We start from the raw sequence: 20,585 nt of genomic DNA, 5'->3' as shown, positions 1-20,585 counted from the left end.
GCAGAAGGAGCTGGAAGGTTACTGTGAAGTGAATGTCTGAATCATGCAGGGGAGAATATGGTTGCAGTACAAGTGCAGGAAACGGTTCGGCAAACATGTGCAATCAGAGAAACCATCAACTGGTTCAGAACTTCGGATATGACGGCCTTCTAATTTCTAAATGGTTGGAAGCCGGCAATCCGATCCATGTTCGTCTAGAGAAAGGAGCTTCACCCCCACCGCCACAGCCACAGCCACAGGAAGGAATTTTCTGGACGACATTTGGGGCATGTTTAGTTCCCCCAAACTCCCAACTTTACACTATGCAAAAAGAAGATTCCTCATCATATCAAACTTGTGGTACATGCATGGAGTAATAAATGTAGATGAAATTAAAAACTAATTGCACAATTTTGTTGTACTTTGCGAGACGAATCTTTTGAGCCTAATTAGTCAATATTTGGACAATAATTCACAAATACAAACGAAATGTTACAGTGTACTACAGTGCTACAACAGTGATTTTGCATCTTAAAAGTTGGCTAACTAAACAAGGTCTTGGACAAAAGAAAAACAAACAGGAAAAATGAAAAGTCGGATTCGCAGCTGGCGTCGGCAAAAGTCGGATTCCCGCCACGCGCCTCTGGCCTATAAATCCATCCTTCTCTTCTGTCGCTCCATCCATCCATCCTTCTCTTCTGCCGCTCCATCCATCCATCCTTCTCTTCCGCCGCTCCCCTTCCGATCCGCGTCGTGGAGATGGCGGCGCCGGGCCCGGCGATCTTCGCCCGCGGCTTCCGCTTCAACCCATCCCCGCTCGAAGTCGCCACCTACTACCTCCCCCGTCTCGTCGCCGGCGCGCCGCTGCACGAGGCCGTGCGCGCCGTCGTGCACCACGCCGACGTCTACGGCTGCGAGCCCGGCGACCTCGCCCGCCAGTTCTTCCCACTGCCCAGGACCGGGCACCGATTCTTCTTCACCCACTGCAAGCTGCAGCAGCCGCACAGGGCGGGGAAGGCCAGCAGGGCCGCGCACGCCGCCGGCTCCGGGTCGTGGCACTCGCAGAGCGTCAAGGACGTCGTGGACCACGCCGGTGTCAAGGTCGGCGAGATCAGGAAGCTCCGGTACAAGAAGGGCGGCACGTACACGGATTGGCTCATGGACGAATACTCGTGCTGCTTGGAGGACGCCGTCGCCGGCGACAGGCAGTTCGTGCTCTGCAACATCTACGTGTCCCCCAGGGCCGATCAAGGCTCCGCGGCGCGCCAAGAATCCGCCGCCTTCTTCGCTCCACCTGCGCCTGCGCCTGCGCCCGTCGTGATCGCGCAGGCGGCGGCGCCCAAGAGGCCGGCGCCGCAGAGTGCCGAGCCGCCGTGCCCCAAGCGGATGCGGGGTGCCGTCGCCCCGACGCCTCCGGTCGTGCAGCCGGCGGGTTATTGTACGGCGTCCTTCGCGCCACCACTGCCGTACGTGCCTCACATCGCCGCTTCAGCTCAGCCTCCGCCGCCGCCAGTTCCGACCCGTCTCGCAGTGCCGCCGCTGAGTCGCTCGCTAGAACCCGCACCGTCGCAGCCTAAGCAGCAGATGCCGCCGCCGCCAACTCTCCCGGTGGTACGTGCCTGCCACATGCCAGTGGAAGCACCGGCACGTCACTGCCAGCCGCCTCAGCCGTCCGTGCAGAGGAAGCAGAGCACACGTGATCCGTTTGAAGCCGCTGAACTAAGAGACGAAGCAGAGGAAGAAAGGGTCGCAGCGCCTGATCCCAAGGAGTCCCCTGCAGCGCTTGTTGATCAAGATGACGACTGGGCCGAGTTGGAAAAGTGCATGGACGACGCCGTGCCAACAGCCGAGGGCTCGACGGTGAGTGAGGCCGAGATGGACCAGACGAAGCAGAGCACGGGCGATCCGTTTGAAGCTGCCGAACTGAGAGACGAAGCACAGAAGGAAAGTGTCGCAGCGCCTGGTCTGGCACAAGATTTCGACATGGACGAGTTTTGCAGGTCACTAGAAGGAAATGGCGACTTGGTAAGGCTCTTTGAGGATGAAGACAACGCGCTGACAGCCGAAGCAGAGGAGGAAGCAGCTGCCAACTCTGAGGGCTCAACGATGGCTGAAGACGCGCCTGATCCATCGTCCATGGAGGAGTCGCCTGCGGCGGCACAAGATTTCGACATCAACGAGTTTTGCAAGTCAGTACAGGACGACATACGGGCATGCGAGCTGGATCACTTTGCATGCTCTTTCGAGAACGAAAGCTTTTCCTGGGAGTATGGCATGGGTTAGGAAGAGATCCAGGTTGCAACTGGATTAGGAAGACTTGGTGACTGACGACAGCAAGAGCAGTAGCAGCTGCAGAAGAGCTCCATCCAGAAGAAGGATTGCAGAATTTGTAAACTTTTCTGCGGATGAAAATAATGTTATCCTTCCTAAATGTAACAACTCTGTATGTTGAATTCAGTTTGGCAGTCTAACCTGCGTGAATTCTGTTTGAATTCTGTATGTTAAACTTTTTTGAAAGCTCTGGTTCCAAATTTGTTTCTGCGGATCAAGGTCTTACCAAATTCTCTAACCTGCGTGCAATAGATATTGGCATTTGGCAACACATTCTAAAATCCTCTTACCCTACGTTCCTTATCAAACTCAACATACGAACGCTATCTATTGGCTGCAAATCGATTTTATCCATCTCTCCCGTCACCTTCCTGCGTTCCGGCCGGCGGTTTACCACGGCGAGAGATGACTGCGAAAGGACGATTCCACATTCAAGGTAAATAACTGGGAAGAGCATGCATCGAAAACTTGGAGTGACGTGATTCTGACCCGAATCTGTACAGAGGAGGCTAACAAGGCAGGCATTGGAATTGAGGTCAGAATTCAGAAAGAATTCACAGAGAGAAGAGCATGAAAACATGATTAGTGCATGGTGGAATTAACCACATCCAATTTGAGGGCAGCAACAATGATGTACTCAAGTCAACGCGTACTGAAAAGAGAGCTCCAAGCTAAAATTTAGTACACTAGACCCACACGAATTGTATAAAATTTCTGCAAGCAATCAGTCTGCAAAAATAAGACGAGCCGCCGCCGTTTCCTCGCCTCCGAGCAGTAAGACGACGACGTCGCCCTCCCTGTCCTCCCTCCCTTGCGCTCCCTCATCTCTGTCTCGCTGTTGTCGACGCTGCAGGACCGCCAAGAAGGAAGCCCCACGCGTCTGGTAGCCATTCTGCAGCAGGAACCGAGTCCACGGCGAAGCACTGGCTGCCGCTCCGCCTCTCGCCGTCCCCTCCGTGCTGGGCCCGAACTGCGCCGCCACTGCCCTCCACGATGCCCTAGGTGAGATCCCCATCCCGAGGGCTTTCCGTTTTGCCACTTCCCGTCGATTTCCGTGCACCGTAGGCCGATCTGCCGTTTTGCGGTGAAGTTCCGGCAACGCACAGGAGCACGTGCATGGCGCCGCCGTGTGTCGTCGTCGTCGTGCTGTGCTGAGGGAAGGAGATGAGTTAGTAGCCTTTACATCTAAAACCAACGGTCTAGATTAGATCATAACTTACCCCTTCGTGAGCTAATGAAACGATGGCACGTGTATTACATAATCCCAGTCAGCAAGCACATGTGGACCCTAGTCAGCGCCACGTGCGCGACAAATCAGCACCTGAGCCCAGTCAACTTCTTTTTTGCATTCCAGTCCCTATCCTTGTTGATAATCACGGCACAATTATTCTTTATCATGTTAATCTTGCACTCAAGTACCATAATACCTTGATAATTGTTATTCTGACCCTACTCCTTGTACTTTAACAAAAAAAACCTTGTTCTTTTCGATATTTAACTACTGTTCGGATCCTTGCTATAGTTATGTTTAAGCCCTTCCCGACTTCAAATAATTACATATAGGTCCCTAAAACTTCAAATGCTTATATCTTTTTAACCGTAGCTCCGTTTTAAGCCATTCTTGCGCTCACGCGTTTGTAGTGAAGCGTGCTAAACATTAGTAATGTTTTTAATCCTATTTTAATACTATTTGGTGTACTTTTCCTTTTATTTATTGTGCGCTATTTTCAATTGATTGCGCGTGTAGGAAGTGAGCTGTCTGTGAACCTCCAAGTTCAACAATTCAAAGTTGCTGAACACTCTTCTTCTAAAGGCAAGTGTCCTTAATCATTCTTAATCCTATTTATTTTATTTTATTAGAGTAGTTAGACTTAGTTGCATGATGTGTCTTAAATTGGAATCCCTTGTTAGGGTTTACTAGATATTTCCAACATATTCCTTGAAACCCCGGTTGGATGGTTATGGGTAGTTTCATGTTTAGCTTGTAGAGTTGGTCTGATTAATTGTTTGTGCAATGGGAACCGGTTGGTAATCTTTTGGTAGCAACATGGTAATTAGGGAATCTGAGTAGAATGGATGGACCAGGTGGATGGTTCTGATTCAATTGGATTTTATTTGGTTTGTGTCGTTGACACGTGGGTTGCCTGCTCGGATTGGAAGGACCGTTTCATGGAGAAGTAACCTGGCTTAACCGCGCAACCACGAGGGCTATATGGCTCTAGACCTGGTCAATTAAGTAGTTGCCCCACTAGTTTTCATTGTCGGACGGTTTGAGTGGCACAAGAGGGGGTTTCTACAGTGGAGGAAAATAGACTCCTTGTTAGCGGTGAATCCTCAGTAGGTGTCTGCTGGTGGGAAGTCACGACTTCTGAAAGACCTTGTAGTAGGACCTTGGCTAATCACCTTGGAAGTGCATTGCGTATTTAGGAACACGACTCGTGGGTAAAAAGTGCAACCTCTGCAGAGTGTAAAACTGATATATCAGTCGTGCTCATGGTCAAGAGTGGCTTGGACTTCTTCGTGATTAGTGGAGATGGATTGTTGGTTTGGAGGCCGGGAGGTGTTACCCTGGTGTGGCTTGGATGCTGGATGGAATCCAGTGTTGGTTTTGGTGCTCGGATGGAATCCGAGGCGTTGGCTTGGTGGTTTGGAGCTTACGGTGTCGGTGATCACATCTAGTAAATAGGTGCTAAGGTAATTAAGGTTTAGGATGAGTTGCTTAGGTGAGTAAGCCTTGTTTTGGCCTCATGTCATATAATTTCCCACACTTGCAAGTACTCATCGTTTTTCCTTTCAACCCCTGCTATGTTTTCCCCGCCGCTGCTAAGAAGCTGGAGAAGAAGTGGATACTATGAAGATGATGGCTTCGACTCGGATGCTCCATACTAGGCTGATGATCCCTCGGAAGACTGCCTGTGGCTTGATGGAAGATCCATTTTGCAAGAACCCTTGAGTGTATTTCTCTTTTAGACCCAAGTGTCATTTTGCATTAAAGTTACGCTTATGTATGACATTGTAATGGTATTCACTGATGAAGTCACCGCATGTATGAATAAACTGATTCTGGCATATATGTGGTTTGGATTTGGTTTTGGCCTTATAAAACCGGGTGTGATTTGTTCAACAACGTCCTAATTGCATCTTCTTTTTCTCGAAGAGTTTGGATCCACGCAACTAAAGTTTAGCTATCTAAAGTTTAGTAATTTTTTTAACTAGCTACTTTAGCTAGGGCTAGGGTGTTTGGATCCTTTAGCTAAATGATAGTTGAAAAGGTATTTGTCTACCTTATCCCTCATTTCCACTTTAAATACTTTTCCCAAGGAGGGTAGAGGGGCAGTTTGGTCTTTTATCATTTTAGTTGGGTTTAGCCAGGTTCAACCAGCTAAAGGAATATTTAGCTAGCTAAAATTTAACAAGGTTCTATTTGGATTCATATAGTTGGCTATTAAATTTAGCCAGCTAAAATTTAGCTCGTGGATCCAAACAAACATGATTTAAATCCAAAATACTCACATTCACATTGACAAAGATCGCTAATTCTGAATATTGCCATTCAATTTTGTTTGGATAGGCAAAGGTAATACTGAAACCATTCAATTTCGTCATACTAGACGGATGAAAGTGGTATCCGTCCGACCGAAGGCTTCGGATACTTAAAAATCCGGACAGTCGATATCCGTACCATATCTGAATCCAGATACTCAAAGTTGGATATTTAATATGCGAATATGATGAATATCATTATTTGACACATCCTGATACTATTCGTATCCGTATTCGATCCGAGGAAAAAATAACGTGCTGCATCCGTATTCGTATATATCGTATCCGATCCATTTTCATGCCTTCACAAATGCAACGAATAGAATATAATTTGTCGGCCTTGTCACAGCACAATTTTTTTGATTTTTGAGTTCACCGTGAGCAACGTCGTCCGTGGGAACAAATTAACCTGCCCGATCCTTGTGCACAGCTACTCCTACAGTATACTGTATTTTGCCCTCGGTGCCATCTCACTCTCCTCCTGGGTGCTCTCCCCTCCTTTGCACGCAGCAGCTACTCCACGATGCACTGGATTGGAGCCTAGCTACTGTGCAGGAGTAACATGACGTATTGTACGTGGGGTGAGCCGGAGGGAGGGCACCAAGAGTTCAAGCCTGCTGCACTGTTCTCTGTACGGAGTAGTACTGTTGGAGTAGGGAGAGGTACAGGAGACACGCAAGCTGACGCTAGTCCGTCCGGCGATCCGGCGTGTACGGTTGGGTTACGCACAACACTCTGACTCTATGTGACTGTGAGGGAGGTCGCAACATTGCAACAGCAGCAGATACACCTTGCCGCCTGATTTTTCACAGCTGCCAACGGTGCTATTCTGGGTCCCACTCCTTTCGTTTTCCTGGGTCCTGTAACATGCCGCCACTTTTGTTTTCCTGGCTGCCAAACTTTCCAGTTTCCCTACAAAGTTCATACAAATGCCCTTGTTCTATGGCCAAGCTACACAGAGAGTAACCATTGATGGCAGTGGGATGACATGTTTGGGCTAGGCCTGTTCACGGGTTGGTTCAAAACCGTTGAACCCGTGAACCCAAACCAGACGGGACTGCTGAAGATGTTTGCGCGGGTTTTGGGGTTGAAAATCGTGAAACCTGCCCCTTATTTACTTCACTCCCAACTCCCAACTTAGATTCCCATCAATTCAAACTTGCGGTACATGTATGGAGTACTAAATGTAGATAAAATTAAAAACTAATTGCACAGTTTTGTTGCATTTTGCGAGACGAATCTTTTGAGCCTAATTAGTCAATGTTTGGACAATAATTTACAAATACAAACGAAAGGCTACGGTGTGCTACAGTGCCAGCACAGTAATTTGGCACCTCTCAATTTGGCCAAGTAAATAAGGGCCTGGTAAACCCGTCCCCGTCGGTGCTTGCGTCTTCTTCCTGGCACCTACTGCTGCTTCTTTCGTTCTACTTGCTTGCTGTTTAGATCCATGTGGTTGGCATACAGCAACTCGTTGCCATGAGTAGCTTTCTATCTTGGCATAGCACTGCTCGAACCCACAGCCAGGCCGCCGCGCGCAGTGCCGCCTGGGACCCGGCCTGCGCCCGCCGGAGTCGCAGCTCGGCTAGGCCGCCGCCCCCAGCCCGAGCGCCGCCGACCGTGCTCCCTACTCGGCTGCTCGCCTCGCCGGCCAGGGCCGCTGCTACCCTCCCGCCTCACCGGCTAGGGCCGCTGCTCGGGAAGCCGGCCACATGCTCGCTAGGTCCTCCTGCGGCAGGGGGGCACCTGCTGCTACCCGTGTCGTAACATTTGCAAAACTGTCTATAGATAAACAGCAAAACTGTTTAGGTTTTCCTAGAATCATCCCTAACTTCAGAAACTCCCTACTGTCTTCGTAACATTCTTGTCTTCGTGCGTGCTTCACTGACCTCGTACTATTAACACCCTAATACAAAAGGCACGGAGGCCTTGTTTAGTTGGGGAATTTGGGAGGTGCCAAATTACTGCTACAGCACTGTAGCACACTGTAGCGTTTCGTTTGTATTTGTGAATTATTGTCCAAATATTGACTAATTAGGCTCAAAAGATTCGTCTCGCAAAATACAACAAAACTGTGCAATTAGTTTTTAATTTCATCTACATTTAGTACTCCATGCATGTACCGCAAGTTTGATGTGATGGGGAATCTTCTTTTTGCATAGTGTCAAAGTTGGGAGTTGGGAGTAACTAAACATGGCCTGAGGCTTGTCCACACTCTCACACTCACTCCACTGTTGCAGCATTGCAGGAGGACGAGCAAGCAAGGCGCCAAAGTCCAAGGCTGCTTTTGGGTGTCAACAGCTGCATAAAGTGACCTCTGCCTGCTGCTACTGCAAGGGACAACTTCTACCTCAGTCCTCTCGGGCCTTGTTTAGTTGGCCAATTTGGGAGGTGCCAAATTACTGTTACAGCACTGTAGCACACTGTAGCGTTTCGTTTGTATTTGTGAATTATTGTCCAAATATTGACTAATTAGGCTCAAAAGATTCGTCTCGTAAAGTACAACAAAACTGTGCAATTACTTTTTAATTTCATCTACATTTAGTACTCCATGCATGTACCGCAAGTTTGATGTGATGGGGAATCTTCTTTTTGCATAGTGTCAAAGTTGGAAGTTGGGAGTAACTAAACATGGCCTCGGTCTCTCCCCGCCTCCCCGGCCACCGGCTAGGCGGGCAGACGGCCAGGGCCCCCGTCTCCGTCTTGTTCGTCAGCACACGCACCTCCCGATGCGACGCCTTTCTTGTCTGCCATTACGCCAACCGGAAGCGTACCTCCCTTGGTTTCCGCCGCGCGCGCAGACCTAGCTACCGCCTCCTCTCTCTCTCCCCCATGCTCCTACTACCACCTCTGCACGACTGCACCTGCAATGCAAGCCAGGCTCGCTGCTGCCTCTGCCTGCAAAAATCTCTTGTACAATGCCATGCTTCCCCTACGCCGCCTGCATTTCCTCCCCTCTGACCCGCTTGCCTCATCTGTGTCTCCCCTCCCCTGTTCTTCTTCCTCCTGTCCTGTCTTACTCGAGAGTCGAGACCATAGGACATCCCACGACGCCACCTGCTGTGTCTCCCCTCCCTGTTCTTCTTCCTCCCATTTACCTGCTGTGCTCTTCTTTCTCTGTCCATCACCTTCTTCCTCTCTCGCTCTCCAGCCATGTTCTAGGTAGCCACAGCCCACAGACCTCCCGCACTGGTGCTCGCCGCAACAGCTCGTTTCGTTTCTACCCGTGTTCCATCCCAGCAAGGCGGCAAAGCAAAGCCGGCAGCCATGATCACCGCCCTCGATCTCTACCACGTCCTCACGGCGGTGGTGCCGCTCTACGTCGCCATGACGCTCGCCTACGGCTCCGTCCGCTGGTGGCGCATCTTCACCCCGGACCCAGTGCTCCGGCATCAACCGCTTCGTCGCGCTCTTCGCCGTCCCGCTCCTCTCCTTCCACTTCATCTCCACCAACAACCCCTTCGCCATGAACCTCCGCTTCCTCGCCGCCGACACGCTCCAGAAGCTCGCCGTCCTCGCCCTCCTCGCCATCGCCTCCTCCCGCATCTCCCCGGTCCGCCGCCTCCTCGGCCTCGACTGGAGCATCACGCTCTTCTCCCTCTCCACGCTCCCCAACACGCTCGTCATGGGCATCCCCCTGCTCCGGGGCATGTACGGCCCAGACTCCGCCGGCACGCTCATGGTCCAGGTCGTCGTCCTCCAGTGCATCATATGGTACACGCTCATGCTCTTCCTCTTCGAGTACCGCGCCGCGCGCGCGCTCGTCATGGACCAGTTCCCCGACGGCGCCGCCGCCTCCATCGTCTCCTTCCGCGTCGACTCCGACGTCGTCTCGCTCGCCGACGCCGCCAAGGGGGAGCTCGAGGCCGACGCCCACGTCGCCGACGACGGCCGGATGCGGGTCACCGTGCGCAAGTCCACCTGCTCCCGCTCCGAGGCCGCCTGCTCCCACTCCCATTCACACTCCCAGTCCATGCAGCAGCCGCGGGTCTCCAACCTCTCCGGCGTCGAGATCTACTCGCTGCAGTCGTCGCGAAACCCCACGCCGCGCGGCTCCAGCTTCAACCACGCCGAGTTCTTCAACATCGTCGGCGCCAAGGGAGCGGGAGGTGACGAGGAGAAGGGCGCCGGCGGCGGGTACTCGCCGCAGCCGCACGCGCAGGCGGCCAAGAGGAAGGACCTGCACATGTTCGTCTGGAGCTCCAGCGCCTCGCCGGTCTCCGAGCGCGCCGCCGTGCACGTCTTCGGCGGCGGCGCCGAGCACGGCGATGTCCTCGCCAAAGGTAACATCTTTTCCCTCCCCCAGTACTAGTGGCTAGGACACTTCTTTTTGGCTGCTAGCTAGCGATCCTGGTCGTGTGCTGTCGACCATCCGACCAAACCATCGGCTGTTCAGGAACTGATGAATTTCTTGAAAACCAAAATTTCTTTAGCATCCTCTGCTTTTAACAATGTCAAATGCTCTGCTTAGATTTGTGGATTGTAGATTTGTAGTATGTGAGATGGCTAGCTGAACCGAAATTTCATTTTTGATCATGCATCGAGCACAGGAACCCAGGCCTACGATGAGTACGGCCGTGACGATTTCAGCAGGACCAAGAACGGGAACGGCGCGGACAAGGGCGGGCCGACCCTGTCCAAGCTCGGGTCCAACTCCACCGCCCAGCTCTACCCCAAGGACGACGGCGAGGGGAGGCCGGCCGCGATGCCCCCGGCGAGCGTGATGACGAGGCTCATCCTGATCATGGTCTGGAGGAAGCTGATCCGGAACCCCAACACCTACTCCAGCCTCATTGGTGTCATCTGGTCCTTGGTCTCCTTCAGGTCTGTCCATCAAGTTCATTTCTCCAATCTTCAGGCAATGTTTCATGAGTCATTCCTGCATTTCAGCTAAATAATTCCTGTCCGGTTTGTGAACTGTGATGCATTTAGGTGGGGGATTGAAATGCCTGCGATCATCGCCCGGTCGATCTCGATCCTGTCAGACGCAGGGCTTGGGATGGCAATGTTCAGCCTAGGTGTGTAGATCTCTGATAGTGCATTGCTCAATGCTTCTATTGCTGTATCATGTATAGCTGCAAGTACTTAACTGTCACGTTTTGCAGGCTTGTTCATGGCATTGCAGCCGCGGATCATTGCCTGTGGGAACAAACTTGCTGCATACGCCATGGCCGTCCGGTTCCTCGTGGGTCCAGCAGTCATGGCTGCCGCCTCCATTGCTGTCGGTCTGCGTGGAGTGCTTCTGCACATTGCCATTGTTCAGGTATACTGCTTCTTGTGTGTCAAACTAGCATGCTGTACAACACTGGGAAAAAAGGTCCACAACTTGACTTGCCACTCGATTTTTTCAGGCTGCTCTACCACAAGGAATCGTGCCGTTTGTGTTTGCCAAGGAGTACAACGTTCATCCTGACATATTGAGCACAGCGTAAGATGATCTCTTTGACATTCCTTAGTTTTTCTCAGTACCAACTTCTCTGTTGCTTAGGTTCAGCCTGTCCATTGATGCTCTTTCTTGTCTTGTAATGAGGAATCTCTGACCATGCTTCCTGCTTTCCTTTTAAATTATACAATCATAAATCATCATGTGAAAAGAATCACAATCAGAAATTATCACCCACCGAATTTCCAATGATTCCAAATGATAATGTTTGAGAAGTGACTCGTGCAGTCAAAGAAATAATAAGGGATTAAACTAGGACAGAATCCGCATGATTGCTCTTAGTGTTCATTCTTGCTCATGGACCATGAGACACGGTGACAATGATCATTCATAATGCTCTCTTTGCTGCAGTGTGATATTCGGAATGCTGATTGCTCTACCCATCACCCTGGTCTACTACATCCTGCTGGGGCTCTGAACTCTCTTACCTCCCAAGTCCTCAAAAGCTTGATGCTGCTGACGGTCTTGTTTAGGTTCCATGACTGTTGAGCTGCCTTTTTGTTTGGGTAATCCCTGCTAAGATGGTAGGCCAGTACTCAGTAGTGGATAACCCTACCACTGATAGTGATAGCATCTCTGATGTCTAGGTGGTTTAGTGGACATCAACTATTTCAGATTGAAGCATTAGAATTCTGATGAGCACTAGAATTTAAAAACAAAGAGGGAATTTGTGATGGCATAGTCTGTGAGACATTGTTTGTTATTCGTCAACTTCTCTGATCAGATCGATGAGAAATCTGGCAGCATTTAACTTACATGGCGTGCACTGCTGAAATGTATCAGGAAGTCGACGAATTTCTCTTTGTGTTTCCTTTGATGAACATTCATCGATCAGTATTTCTTTTGGGGGGGGGGGGGGGGCCTACGTACCTTGCCTGTTTGGCTCACCGGTGTTAAAGTTTAACACCCGTCACATCGGATGTTTGAATGCTAATTAGGAGTATTAAACATAGGTTAATTACAAAACTAATTGCACAGATGGAGTGTAATTCGCGAGACGAATCTATTAAGCCTAATTAGTACATGATTTGACAATGTGGTGCTACAGTAACCATTTGCTAATGATGGATTAATTAGGCTTAATAGATTCGTCTCGCGAATTAGCATAGGGTTCTGCAATTAGTTTTATAATTAGCTCATATTTAGTTCTCCTAATTAGCATCCGAACATTTGATGTGACAGTGTTAAAGTTTAACACCTCGTATCCAAACACCCCCTAAGAACAAACAGAGCACAGTTGTGCAGTTCACTCTAGAGCTAGCATTTTCTTTTGGGTTCGTACCAAGGGTTGACGGAAAGGGGAAAAGGTGACGGCGAAAAAATGCTTCAACAAATGGGGCTGCAGAATGATGGTGTCAGAGCTTGGGAGTCAGAATAAAGTTTTGGCTTTTGGCAAGGGCATGCGCACCTGATGACCTGAGGCAGCCATGATGCTCGTGGCAATAGCAATCATACGACAAGAAATCACATCAGCAAAGGTTCCAAATCGCCATCAACTGAACAGAAAACAGAAGATGCGATGTTTTTTTAATTAAAGGTGTTGTTTGGCTTACGGCTAAACTTTAGTTCTATCACATTGGATCGGAGGTTTAGATATTAATTAAAAGTATTAAATATAGTCTAATTATAAAACTAATTACATAGATGGAGACTAATTCGTGAGACGAATCTATTAAATCTAATTAGTTCATGATTTGATAATGTGATGTTACGGTAACCATTTGCTAATGATTCGTCTCGCGAATTAGTCTAGGAATTCTGCAGTTAGTTTTATAATTATCATATTTAATCCTTTTAATTAGCATTTGAACATCCGATGTGATAAGGCTAAACTTTAACCCCTGATATCCAAACAGCTCCAAGAGAAGATGTGGTGTAGGATGCGCATACGGTTACCATGATCTATGACTCTAAAGGCACAAGGCAACACGATTACACAAGCTCTGTAACGATACTGAACGATGAAATTAGCGTAGGTACCAGAGAATTTGTACCTTCTTGGGATTAGGCAGGTGGTATGGTACCTGTCCATACTCATGGCAACCTAACCATGAGCTACACCAAGCTGCCCCTCAAAAAAGACCATTCAGGTCAGACCCTGCAGAGAATCAAGTCAGATGTGTCATCAGCATCAATTCACTATCTTGTGCCATTTCAAGTCAAAATTTGTTGTGTGTTCGCCTGACATATATGCAAAATTAATTGGCCAAAGGATGCTGCTGTGACAATTCCCCACACTGCTGGAGCTGGAGGAAGACTACGAAGGTTGATTCAGATCGCAAACACAAGAGAAAAAAACACATATGCAGATGGGGTCATCAAACTGATAAGGTATAAAACTAGCAGAGATGCACAGTGCCAATGCAGTTCAGTGAACAAGTGCCAAATCTTCGGCGGAAGATGAGCCCGTTCTTCTCATAGATCGCCCAAAACTAGCAGAGATTCGTGTCGCTGTGCCGCGTCGTGCGTTGGCGCTTCGCCTCGTCGCCGTGGTTGCCTATTTCTTCGTGCCATCGCCGCCGACAATCCGACATGGTCGTCCTCGCCGCCGCATCAGCCTGTCTGCACCGATTTCACCTTCCACGTTTCCACGTCCGTCTCCTTCATCGCCGATCGCCACTGGGGATCCGGGGTCTTGCCGAGGGAGCCCCGCCGCCGCGCCAATAAGAACTGGGACCCAAAAAAGGGGGCGATCCAAAGTAGGCGTCTTATGAAACATTTTAGGGTTCGTTTCGCAAATAATCGGATAGCGATTAATAGTTGCAATCCAAATTAGGAGTCTATTTGCAAAAACAGAAGGGGTGTATTCTAAAGAATGCAAAAGACTCATCAGCTGTTCTTTTTTATGATGAAATGATCTGATTAACAAATGCTGGAGCACCAGGATATTCACTAATCCCTGCCATGGCATATAACAAACAAAAAGATGCAACATATAACACGCACTTGCTTGATTCGGCGCGAAGTCTTGATTCATTATAAATTATTACACCAACATCAGATCCAATACAAATAATCAACTTTGATGGAAAAGGGCGTAAAATGGTTGGCTATGAACGAGGGTACTGTACAACTACAGATGCACATTAAGAATGGCGAGTGATTGGTGAAGCGCTTTGCTCCTTATTTGTACTTTAGAAGGACAAGAACACTTTCAGATAAGCTAATGGCCTCCCAAAATCTGGGAGACAATCGTGACGTGAACTATTTCCAACTGGTTGGAAGCTAGTCAGGTCGATCAGGCAATCAAGGGACGTGTTGTTCATGCACTCAAGGAATGCTTTCCTGGCTTGGTGTAGTCCACCTCTAGCTGTTCAACCTTCTCGAACTTAAATCCGCGAATTCTGGTCTCTTCCTTCTCGGAGGTGTCCTTGTAGTCGACGTGCCGGATAATCCAAATTATGTACATGACCAGTAACTTTAACCTGCAAACCGGCATGAAGCGATGACATATGAGCAAAATATTTCGTTGTTAAGGTAATAGCGAAATTGTGACGCTTGAATTATGCCCAGGTTTCTTGAGTTAAAGATGCTTAATAATGTTAATACCTCAGCATCATCGACAGCATTGACAATAAGAGTGCCGTCCAACAAAAGGCCTTCAAGGAAGATGTTCCGACCATTGATGACCAAAGCTGACCTCTGAGAAATGGAAGAGTTGCCACGCACTTTCTCCTCGACATCCTTGAAGGTAAGACCCCACCGTGGACTCCAGGTTATTCGTGGCCAAACCTCTACCTCTTGCCCGTTGAAGGTGTAAACTACAGGGTCAGCAATCTGTGCACCAACCTGGAAAGGGAGGGAAAGGATCGCGGTGAGCTGGAGCACAAACAACTTGAGAACTAGCCCGTTGCCATTAGATAGCGTGTCCCACCAAAGGAATATGCTAATGGCATCACCTTTCTCAAAATAAGGCTGTTTGCCCTGTAAATTGCCATCTCTCCTGAGGTTGCACTATGATAAGGATTGCCTTTCGGAACCTGCAAGAAGGCATATCAAATTATAAAATTTATAAACACCCATGCACGCAAGACGCTGGAAAAAGACAACTGCTTCAAAGCAAGAGAAACATGGCAAAGACTGATGCATAGTCCCAGTTTACCACAACATCAGATACGCAAACAAATATAGACGGAATCGACAGACGTGAATAGACAAAGTGTAATTAAAGCTAACCTCAACAACAGGGGGGCAAAAATCAAATTTAACAATTAACAGACCTAGCTCAAATAAGAAGCTTTGGCAAAAGTACTTCACAACCAATGGTAGAAATAACTAACAATGTAGAATAAAAAACAATAATCAAATTTAACAATTAACAGACCTAGTTCAAATAAGCAGCATTGGCAAAAGTACTTCACAACCAATGGTAAACTAACAATGTAGAATAAAAACACTAATCTTAGAAAGAGTTCAAATCTTACTTTAGCTGCATCTTCAGGATTATTCTTCACAGGAGCATAAGCAAGCCATGTATCCATCACCTAGAATTTAAGTAAATAAAGGCAGAATAATAATAAAACAGTTAGGGGACGAACCATGAAAAATCATTTGCAGCAAAAGTTAAACAACACTTAATAACATGAATTGCTAATGATCTTAGAGGTAAGAAATAATAACACATGTAAGGAACGTAGTGTCTAAGATTCAATTTAGTGATGTTCTTCCTAGTTCCTAGAGAAACAAAAACAGCATTAGATGCCCACCACTCTCCTGAGATTGGAGTGTTTTTTCCTATTCCCTGAAAGGTAGAGTGGCACTTATAATTCCTAACAGAACACTGAAAACAGACTGCCTTTTCAAAAGTGTACATTATGTGAGGATAAGTGGATAACTACTTCCAATATAAGTTCCCTTTTTTTACTGTGCCCATTAATTATTCATTGGTGAGTTAAGGCACTGCAACGAATCTATTAAATTCCTAATGCAATCTTTTTTTATCATGTACACTCACTACATCAGTAATGCAGCAAGATAAGGGGACCTTGGCTATATTGAGTAGAAAAAAACTGAGAGCAGGAATGCAGCGCATTCTTTGTACTCAGGATACTTATCCACATGGTACAACTGATAGAAATGGTTAGCTGACATGCTCAAGGCTCAACAGATGATCAGCTGCCTCTTACCGTGAATCCAACTTTTGCTGATGGAGGCAGTGTTTTTGGATAGTCTTGCATCATGCATTCTAGACGAGTGGAGGATTTAAATGCCATCTTGGTCGAATCAGTATACCTAAATTGACAAAAATGATCAGAGGTTGGGGGTTAAACAAAGGACCAAAATTCATATTGAGAACCTATACGCAAAATCAAGATATAACTTGGCAATATCACTGTAAATAGAAGTAATTAAGAGAACAGGATCAGACAAATTACTTGGGATTTACAAATTCAGAAATGGCACCATGTGTTTTCTTGAGCTCCTCTATGTATGGTCCAAGCTCCAGTATCAGCTGCAAGAGTTCAGTATTTCTCTTAGTACAACAAAACATGCATTTTTTCTTAGTAAAAATTAATAATGCTGACAAAGTTTTGCTCAGTTCTAAAAGCAATAAAGAAAATGAACATAAACAGCATAATGACTGTGACATTAAGATAACAGCATCCACATTAACTCATATCGGTGTTAGCATTACATGTGCCTCCAAATCATAAGAGAAGGACAATATATTAATAGACAGGTTTGCCATCATCCAAAAGGGAAATGTAATAAGACAAGCCATCCTAAGAACCGTGTTCATGGCATTTGGCAAGAGTCCAAGGATCTTTTGAAGTGTTGAACTAGTGAAAGTTAATTTGTCCCTTTGGAATATGTATAGTTTACCTGGTTTATATTTCCAGGATATGGAGAATAGCCTGTCTCACAATTTGCATCTCCATCAGGATGTCCAGTTGCACGAAGGAGTGGATCAAGCTGATTGTACTCTACATTGATGACCATTGTTCTACCTGTGCACAATAATGGAGTTGTGACTAATTAACAAAACAAATCAATTAGATGCAACCAGCCAATTGAAATGCCAGTATAGAACAGTCGAGAAATGACTCTTTAAAATCTTTCCGAATAAAAGAATATTTTTCTTGATTTTCATAGTAAAAACTTACTAAAAACTGAAAGATTAATTACATAATTCTTTTGTTCAAAATATAACAAATGATAAATTTCTTGCTTTCAAAACAACTCGCATCAATGGGGTAGATGATAGTAAAACCTACCATCAACATGAGTAAGTTTGGTAATTCCTCCAATTGCTTCTTTTGCCTTCCTAGGAATTGCGAGAGAATTTACATTGTAACCCTTAGTGGCACTGACACCTAATGCTGATGGTATTGCCTACAAAATTAAAAAAAAAAACATGTCAGTTCTATGTAGCCAAAGGTTCCTTTATCTCATGGAAGCAGTTTCATCTTTATTAGAGGTTTTAAGGGTCCTTGGAAAATACGAAGAGGTAGCACAATTTACATATGGGGATGTGCCTATTTTTTGGCACCAAAGTACTAAAAACTGGAACCTACGGTACCAGATTCAGTTTACAATTTTGATATCTCTTGGTACATTTTTAAGGATGTTAAAAATTTTCTATCTTTTGGCAGTAAATTATAGTACAGTAGGAGGCCAGAGTACAAACATTGAAAAGCAACCCATTTGTATCCTGGAAAAAGAGAACCCACTTCCGCCCTTCACTCTTCCTATCAAAAGAATACACAATATCATTTCAGTAAATTATTTCATCATATATAACTGCTAATTTCTTCAAGTAGGGAAAAAACTGCCCCCGGTGGTGAATTCTTGAATCAATGAGCATACCATTGTTCAAGCAAGCCACTTGAATAGAGAAGAGAATGAACATCTCCGTGCCCATGTGGCTTTGTCTGTCAGGTCACAAAATTGAGAGTTAGAAACGTGGACAGATACTCAGTGTATGCAGAAATAATATGGTTAGAATATTTTAAATACAATGTTATTAATCCTCATATGGAAATTTTCTACCTGAATTTTGTACTTATCATTTGGGTCTAATGCAAGCCTTGCATCATTGTCAGCTAGACATGCTACTTTTTCCTGAAAAAGAAAATGAACATGTACGGTTAACACCAGAAGTAACTGATATGTGCTTTGCATAGATAGAACGGAGGTTTTCTCCTAACAAGCACATGAAAAGAATAGGGAGATCGAAAAAACCTGCTTTAGTATTTTCACTTGAGATGGTTCCATTCCGAAGTAGGAGTTCGACTCCAAAAGCTTGATGGTTAGCGCGTTTGTATCATCAGAAGTCATAATAACAAATGGAATCTTTGTATGACACCCTGTTGCATGGCAACGAACAGCATCAATAAGAATAAAATAAGACCTGAAGCTTCTTTGAGGCCCACCATATATCATGTGTAAGTAATGAAACTAGCAAACTAATTCAAGTGATTGACAGATCTCTTGTACAGAAGGGGCATAAGTATAAACGATGAAAACAAGACACACTTAATGCTAAGATCAAAATTAAATTCGTGAGAACTATTAAAAATAATACGCACTATAGAGACAATGTTGGCAAGTCATCAATCCACTACAGATATAGTGCAGAGTACATACCATCAAACATTTTGCAGCTGGCCTCTTGTAAAGACAGAATAGACTCTATGTAATGTTGAAGGAAACACTTTCCAGTAGTCGTTTCTCGGGGAAGTGCTACCTGACCAAAATCATAGAATAAAAGCTTTGAACCATGAAAAATACATTACCACCAGTTCATCAAGCTTTCTTACTATTAATTCCAAAGTGATTTTATATTTTTCAGTAAAAGACTGTGCAAGCCACCAGGTGGTGCTTGCAGTCTAAAGTTAGGAGCTAAAACTGAACTGTATGCATCTTGTTTTTCAATGGAAATAATGGAACAGGGCTGTGGCCAATGTTGTTCTAAAAAAAAATGTAGGACAATGTGCTATTGTGCTATTATCAGCTAGAGAAAATTTTAAACCAAATTAAAGAAAAAAATACAAAATATAGTTTGAGTACCAAACAAAGTGTGCTAGCTACTGTGCTACCTCATGACATAACTGCATTGAGAAAGAATCCAGTCTAGATGTTGGCCTTTTCCATGATTAGATATTAAGTTTGCTATTAGCAGCTCAGCGCATACCTTAATTCCTTTATAGCCAAGTCTTTCACCAAGCCCTCCAGCTACAAGAACAAACGCAGCATTCCGTACTTCTTTTACCCCAGCTGCTTCCAATGAAACAAAGTTGTCATCGCCAAAGTTCAATGGCTCCCCTGACGGAACCTGAAGTATGATATAGCAAAATTTATTAACTACGGCACTAAGAAAAGAAAAGGTAAAAAAATATATCAAACTAACATTTATCCCTGGGAACAATTGTGATGTTGTGATGTGTTAAGTTATTCGATTTGAACAATTTAGAGTTCATGATGCTCAACTTAAGTGTTTCCAGAACAAACCCATGAAAAGAAAAAGATATTAGGACCAAGTTTATCTATCAACAAAATGGATATAAGACGACTTACAGAAGGAGTAAAACCATCGTATGGGTTTTTGCCTGCTTTTGAATGTGCCAAAAGTTTTTTGGCATTCTGGATGTACGATACCAGCCCTCCAGGATAGCTTGAATTAAGTCGACGAACCTAAGATAATCAAACTTTCAGAATATAGGGGAAAAGGTATATTTTTGATTATGACTTCAAGGCATAGATTATAGTGCTATAAAATGTACAAATATATGCACAGAAAGGGAAGATGACACTGTACTTGACTGTACTACTAAAAAGAGTAGTTCATGGGTAATATGACATTTCACAATTCTTGCCGGATACTATCGGTACAGTGTGCTTTTTTTTGTTGGATCAATAAGCATGGAACAACTCCGTGGTGATGTAATATCAGTGCTGCTACATGTCCTCTATATGAATACACACCTGATCAAAGAAGCCTCTTTTCTTGTCATCATCAACACCTGGTTCTGGCCAGTGCTCAAACAGGTGCATCTGGCCCTCATTCAACAACATTTTTGCAAGTTCAACCTAGAATCACCAGGCAATAAGCATCGTGCAAGGAGAAAAATAAAGCACGGTGCTTTGGATCCATCAATCGAATCAAATTAACAGCACCACATAGACGAATACATTAGGATGTACTTTATTCCGAAATAATGGTGCATAATTATTCAGCCAACCCAGATCCTACAGGTACTTTCATGATTCTTGATGGCGCCGAGTTAGATGTACATCAGTTGAGGACCACTTTGCTGGACACGTAAAAGTTGCAGTAAAACTAAAAATT

At 45.9% G+C, this 20,585-nt stretch overlaps 4 protein-coding genes across 4 annotated transcripts in view; 2 read left to right on the top strand and 2 right to left on the bottom strand.

Annotated features, from left to right (window-relative positions):
• The first annotated feature begins 738 nt into the window (after window positions 1-738).
• On the top strand, window positions 739-2,262 carry LOC101769294 (atherin). The gene has a single exon (XM_004978294.1). It carries the CDS (start codon window positions 739-741, stop codon window positions 2,260-2,262), a length of 1,524 nt encoding a protein of 507 aa, XP_004978351.1.
• Window positions 2,263-8,826: 6,564 nt separating this feature from the next.
• LOC101776698 (probable auxin efflux carrier component 1b) lies at window positions 8,827-12,099 on the top strand. The gene is given in 7 exon segments (XM_012847551.2): window positions 8,827-9,231; window positions 9,233-10,136; window positions 10,404-10,677; window positions 10,786-10,871; window positions 10,959-11,116; window positions 11,205-11,281; window positions 11,648-12,099. Coding segments are annotated over 7 exon segments (1,677 nt in total). The 5' UTR covers window positions 8,827-9,120; the 3' UTR covers window positions 11,715-12,099.
• A 2,168-nt stretch (window positions 12,100-14,267) lies between these two features.
• Window positions 14,268-18,587, bottom strand: LOC101768879 (UDP-sugar pyrophosphorylase-like). The gene is given in 13 exon segments (XM_022828145.1): window positions 14,268-14,694; window positions 14,696-14,721; window positions 14,846-15,085; window positions 15,196-15,276; window positions 15,721-15,780; window positions 16,423-16,528; window positions 16,672-16,748; window positions 17,120-17,244; window positions 17,512-17,629; window positions 17,925-17,985; window positions 18,104-18,168; window positions 18,287-18,358; window positions 18,479-18,587. Coding segments are annotated over 13 exon segments (1,263 nt in total). The 5' UTR covers window positions 18,575-18,587; the 3' UTR covers window positions 14,268-14,558.
• Window positions 18,588-19,648: 1,061 nt separating this feature from the next.
• The window catches only part of LOC111257975 (UDP-sugar pyrophosphorylase-like), a 3,041-nt gene continuing 2,104 nt past the window's right edge, over window positions 19,649-20,585 (bottom strand). The window contains exons 4-6 of the mRNA XM_022828578.1: window positions 20,222-20,326; window positions 19,814-19,930; window positions 19,649-19,654 (exon numbers count right to left, since the gene is read on the bottom strand). Coding sequence (XP_022684313.1) covers window positions 19,649-19,654; window positions 19,814-19,930; window positions 20,222-20,326 — 228 coding nt within the window. The remainder of the gene's footprint in view (window positions 19,655-19,813; window positions 19,931-20,221; window positions 20,327-20,585) is intronic.

This window comes from Setaria italica, chromosome VII (assembly GCF_000263155.2).
Source record: "Setaria italica strain Yugu1 chromosome VII, Setaria_italica_v2.0, whole genome shotgun sequence".
Lineage (NCBI taxonomy): Eukaryota > Viridiplantae > Streptophyta > Magnoliopsida > Poales > Poaceae > Setaria > Setaria italica.
This window is presented reverse-complemented; position numbering and strand designations above follow the sequence as displayed.

What these genes read in the sequence shown, in the direction of transcription:
- LOC101769294 (XM_004978294.1), top strand. Translation starts at nt 739, where the DNA reads ATGGCGGCGCCGGGCCCGGCGATCTTCGCCCGCGGCTTCCGCTTCAAC.